At 48.9% G+C, this 5,679-nt stretch overlaps 1 protein-coding gene across 1 annotated transcript in view; it reads left to right on the plus strand.

Moving 5' to 3' along the window:
- Positions 1–5,679, plus strand: part of RNFT2 (ring finger protein, transmembrane 2) — a 26,404-nt gene that overhangs the window by 17,046 nt on the left and 3,679 nt on the right. The window contains exon 6 of the mRNA XM_008944925.1: positions 2,400–2,549. Within this exon, the coding sequence (XP_008943173.1) occupies positions 2,400–2,549 (150 nt within the window). The remainder of the gene's footprint in view (positions 1–2,399; positions 2,550–5,679) is intronic.

A 5,679-nucleotide genomic window follows, 5' to 3' on the forward strand; every position in this document is an offset into this window, starting at 1 on the left:
GGTGCTTTTTCTAGATTCAAAAAGGACTGGGGTTGCACTGAGGTGCCTGACAAGACAGATTTCTGTAAGCATCTCCTGTAGCACTAGTTTTCTTCTCAAGGATGCTTTGCTGTCCTGCTTCCCTCCTAGTTGTAATCACTCTAAGCTTATCAACAGGCCTCTCCTAAACGGTGGATTAAGTGGGGGTGATGGGCTGGATGGAGAGGTGCATCCATTTAGAATGGTCTTCACTCTTGTGAGGGTGTTAACAAGTATCAAGCTACTAAGAAGTCCCCATACCCTGCAGTTACTGTTGAAAACTGAAGATGTGCAATAGATAAAGGAATTGGGAAAGCTTTGTAAAGTGTGGAGATGTTGTGGTTAGAAAATTGACATTTGTGGCTTGCTGCATGCTCAGTTTAGAGCCATGCTGTGCTGCTTCCAATTCCACAGCCTCTCTGGACATCCAGGGCTGCCTCTGACCCATCTTTCCTTACTTCTTGCTGTGGGTTCTAGTGTTTTAGTGCCTCAAAAGATTCTGTTGTAGAAGAATTTCAGGTTTAATGACCCAAATATTGGCTCCAGAAGTTCTATCTGATGCAATGAGCAAGTAAGCAGTGACCTGTCCCAGCCTGCTAGGGAAGCAAGGCTAAATAACAGAAGATGAGCACGAGCCTGGTAGGAGGAACAAGTCAGCAAAAACAAACAGTTTGCTGCCTTTAGCTTGCTGGGAGCTTTCATCAGAGCTGGCCAAGGAGGGGGAGGCAGAGAGCTGCCTGTGGGCAGGGAAGGCAGCAGCAGCAGAGTCATTAGCAGACCACGACCCTCTGTCACAGGGGCTCCTGAAATAAACGATGATTGTATTGAAGCACGAGGCTGGATAGAGACCTCTGTGCTAATTTAATAAATTGCTTGCATTTAGGACCCCAGATTGTTGCTGTTACATTTTTGCTATGTGATGCCACCTGGGATTAACAAGGAGGAGGGAATGGGGGAGAAGGAGAAAGCAGCCCAGGTCTGTTAGCAACCGCTGGTGTGACCTCACTCCCTGTCCCAGGGGGGATATGAGATCATGAGAATGCCAGAGCTCTCCGAAGGATTCGATTTGCTCGGTGCAGCAGGATGGGCTGCAGAGTGATCTCATCCCCGAGACCCCGGGGAAGGGCACGAGCTGCTGCTGGGCTCAGGACTGCAGAGGACTCAGTCCCCACTCCTGATCTCCCCAGTTAACGGTTGACCTGCGATGACATCACTGATGACAGAGCTAACTGGGACAACACAGCAAAATTCCAGGGGAATTTCCCCTTCTCCGTGGTCTTATCAAAGAAAGGAATTTTGGCATGCTGAACCCAGATCATGTCACTGCAGATGAAGCACAGATCTGGGCTCACAGCTTGCCCTGACCTACTGCCCTGTCACCAGTTCTGCCTTTTAAACAGTGTGGGACAGAACACAAACCTCATTGAGACTGTCCCTGAATGAGATAAACTTACTCAGCCAGCTCCTCTAGTTTTAGGTGCTTTAAAATAGAAGTTATGTGGTAAGTAAAATCCATTTCCCTTGTCACACCTCATGGCTGTGTAAGCCAGAAGGGAGTTTGTTACCTTGCAGGTGTCCCTCAAGGAAGGAAAGCTTTCTCACTGGAGTAAACACCAGGATGGCAAAATGAGAGCTTTGGTGAAGATTTACAAAGGAAGTTGCCTGTTCTTTGAGTCTCTTCCGAGACAGAAGTGTTTCAACCAGCATCCTTCCCCCCACCCCCCTCTTCTTCCATACACTCCTTAAGAAGGTTGAGTATCTTTGAGTTTAAAATGCTTGAGGGCTTGGGTTTTTTTTTTGTTGAGCACCAGACTTCTTATCTATGTACCATAGCCAACACACACCTGAGTGGAAGGGGCAGGATGCTGGCAAAGAGCTAATTGCATTCTTTGAGGTGATCTAGAGAGTTGTCAAGAAGAGCAATGTCATCATACATTGAACCTCTGTACCTTCAGGAGGAGCATAAGATCTAAGAGACCTACCTTGCATTCCTTGTCTCATTATTAATAGCACCTACAGTTTACATCCTCTCACGCCCTGAACCTCTGCTGCTGGTGTTCTGTAGCATTGTCCAGACACACAGTAAGGTGTCTGTCCTTAACCTGCTCTAGAAGTTTAAGATTCAAAAGTGTAGAATAGCTGGATAACTGACAGAGCAGGAGGAATACTGAAATGCTGAAGTGATAGTTGTCCTTTCCAGGCACTGAGCTGCATGGTGGCATGGAAAGCTGCATCTCATCAGTACTGGGTTTTGCACCATTTAGCAGATCGTGTAAGTGGACAGTGAACACAAGTCCTACAAGCCTCATGCCCTGCACCTCTCGAGAGTTCTTCTGACTTCCTGACACTAATCATCTATTGCTTGTTTGGTGGTTTTACAGGGCAAGTTTTATCTGGTTATCGAGGAGCTGAGCCAGCTGTTCCGCTCCCTCGTCCCCATCCAGCTGTGGTATAAATACATCATGGGAGATGATCCATCCAGCAGCTACTTCCTAGGTGGGATCCTGATCATCCTGTATAGCCTCTGTAAGGTGAGTACCACCTCATTAATAACCCCTACAGGAGCTGTAGCAAGAGCAGGAAGAGCAGCACAACTGAAGGGAACAAATACACGTTGGGATTGGTGCTGTCACTACCCAGGAAGGGAAGCTGCAGCAGCTGGAGGCACCATGTGCTTTAGCTGCCAGGAGCAGTTTGCTCATGTAGTGTTGCATCAGGCATATGAAGTCATTGCTGCTTTCTAATGCCTTTCTGTAAGGGCCAGAGGAGGACAGGAGTGGAGTCTTGGGAGCCCAGTGCTGAAAGAGATGCTGGCTGTCTCCAGACTTCTAGATGCACCACTGACAGTGAAGTTGCAAACTGTTAGATGTTGCTCTCTAAACCTTCCTCTGTCTTTCAAGGCAGGGTGGGTACACCACTCACAGTGCTGAAAGCAGCAGGGAGGGAAGAGAGAGGGTCATCTGAATCCTGCCTAGATAAAACAGGTAGTCCAGTGATGTACAGCATCAGTTAGTATTTTCTCAAAAATCAGGATTTTAAGAACACAAAGTCTGCCTGTACAATGGTAATTGAGTAGGTGCGACTTAGGTAGGAGAGTCCCAAGTCTGAGGTCTAGAGATAGCTCTAAGTGTGTGTATTGAACCCTGCCTAGGGGCAGGGCAGAAGCAAACCAGGGTGTACACCTATTATCCGTCCCTCTGAGAAAGGCCAAGTGAGTCAAGCCTGTTACAGCCCTGATACTTCCCTCTGCCTAGAGAAAGGGGCTGTGGCTTTGCAGAAGCAGACTGAAGAACAGAGAACAGACAATGTGTCTGAGCTGAAAACAGCTCAAAGGAACCAACAGATTGCTGAGCAACATTAGGTCATGCTACAGCTCTTATGTGAGATGTGGCTGTAGTTGTAGCTATGTGTTGTATAGGAGTGGGGCAGTGCAACCCCTGCTGTCAGGGATTTTACAGGTTCTGTAAGCAGGACAGACAGAGGAGGTCTTGGGAAGTGAAGTGGCCTGGTCACAGCAGGTGTCTGAGCAAGCCAGAACCTGAGCAAATGTGCCAGAAGAGGAGTGAGAAACCCGGATAGTTCCCTGCACACCCATCCATTCCCTCAGCTGTGTGTTTCCTGCCCTTTACTCTGTGCTGTGGGGCAGGATTGGTGCCCCTTTCAGAGATGACATTGTCTGGATCTGCTCTAGATAACACTATCCAACCCTTCCAGGACCTTCCAGCTTACAAGGTCAGGTATACAGATCACAATTACAGGGACAGATCTCAAGGGATCTGTCTGGTGTCCCTTCTTGCAAAAGTTACTCAGCACCTGGAAGAGGGATGCTCACCTGCAGTTCTACATGCCATGGCTTACCTCTGGAGAAGTCCTCAATGTGAGGAGGCAGTGGGGGCCACAGCCCCAGAGTTGCAAGATATAGACACAGTGGTGAGACATACTCAGGGTGATGGTGGGCAGTCACCCCACGTCCAGATCAGTGGGAGCTGCAGGCACTGGTGAGGCTGTGGCTGACCTGGAAGCCAGCACCTACCTAGCACAGCTCAGACATGAACTGAGGCCTCCAGGGCTGAGCTTAAATAGAGCTCCTGGGCCTATGGGGAGGGGTTGTAGGTGGAGACCCCAGGTGAGGCTCCTCAGGGCAATGAAGGCCTATTAATGCATTCAGGGCCCTGACACATAGGTGCAAGCAGTTTTTCATGGATTAATTTGACATTTCTGTGCTGTGAAGCTTCCACAGGTAGTGTTGTGATGGTCTAGATTGGAAAAGCAGTCTCATTTTGAAAAGTTTTGCAGATCTGATATTCAGAAGCTCCATGAGATGAGGGCAGCTGTTCACCAGCCTTGCCTAGAACCTGGGACCAGGCCTGTGGGGCACAGTTTGTGACAGTGCCTTGGCTGCAGCCTATAACTTTAACAAATGTGTGTCTTCCTCTAATTCACCGAGTTCATCAGAGGTGTAAATGGAGGGATGGCCCAGCTGAAGGCTGATAGGTCCAGGAGCAGGTCCCAGGTCACTGTGTGGCCACTACTTAGCTGTGTCCAGGTTAGGAGTAGACCTCTGCACACTAGAGACTTTGCTTGGAGGTGGGAGGAGAGTAGGAGCACATTCTTCCAGCACAGATCATGAAGTACTAGGTACGTGCATCCCATTTACAATCACAAGAGCTGCAAGTCTCATTCCTTGCCTGAGACACTGAAAATATACCCAGAGGAGTCCACATTAGCAAAGCCACAAACCACATTAGAAAAACCACAGAAGCCAATTTGGCACTCAGACCTTCTGTGCTCCTGGCAGAAATCCAGGGCTCAGCTAGGGCTGTGTCCCCCTTCCCTGCACAAAGGGCAGGCTCAACTTTCAGGAGGTTGTACATGGTGTAGCTGTCTTGGTGTCTCTAGTGTTAACATGAACCTCTGATCTGGATGGAGAAACCCCAGATGTTCATCACTAAGGGCATCCAGGTCTCATTTTTCCCCTATCCTGCACAGAAGCACCCACTGTCTGTAAACTCAGTGTTGCTAGAGAGGTGACTGATGCAGCATGGACTTCAGTGCACGGGGTGATAAATTAATGTTAGACTGAAACATGCATCTTTGGGGGGTACACAAACTCCAGAGGAAATAAAATTGAAGGGTGGAAATGGGCTGGGAGAAGAGGAGACATCAGAGCCAGAGCAAAGGGACACTCCAAGCAAAGCAAGCAGAAGAAGCTGTAAGTTTGGCTGTGGAAAGGAGCTGCTCTCTAGCCTTGGTGGAAGACCAGAGGTCTGCAGCAGTCATCAGCCCCACGCCCTCATTGCTGGCTGGAAGCATTCCTGGAAGGAGCCTGGGAGCCTCTTTACATGCTGACTGGAAGCATTATCTGTGCCTTCAGCTGGTTCCACATCTATTGCACGATGATCTCACTGGCATTCCCCTCAGTGAGCCCACTTAATCATGCTAACAACAACAAAAAAAATAATAGAAAGCCAGTTCCAGGCATTCTGGTGCCTTTGTTCTGCTGGTCCTGCTCTGCCTCTTCCCCAGCCCTCCTGCACACACTCCTCACTCAGCTTAGGAATAGGAAGCTCCTCTTCTGTTGTCTGCCCCTTCTCCCAGCTGATACAGGGCTGGGCTTTGCACAGTCATTCCTTCCTCTTACCTAGTTCATAGTGACTCTTT

The sequence above is a fragment of the Merops nubicus genome, unplaced genomic scaffold (assembly GCF_000691845.1).
Source record: "Merops nubicus isolate BGI_N331 unplaced genomic scaffold, ASM69184v1 scaffold33037, whole genome shotgun sequence".
NCBI lineage: Eukaryota > Metazoa > Chordata > Aves > Coraciiformes > Meropidae > Merops > Merops nubicus.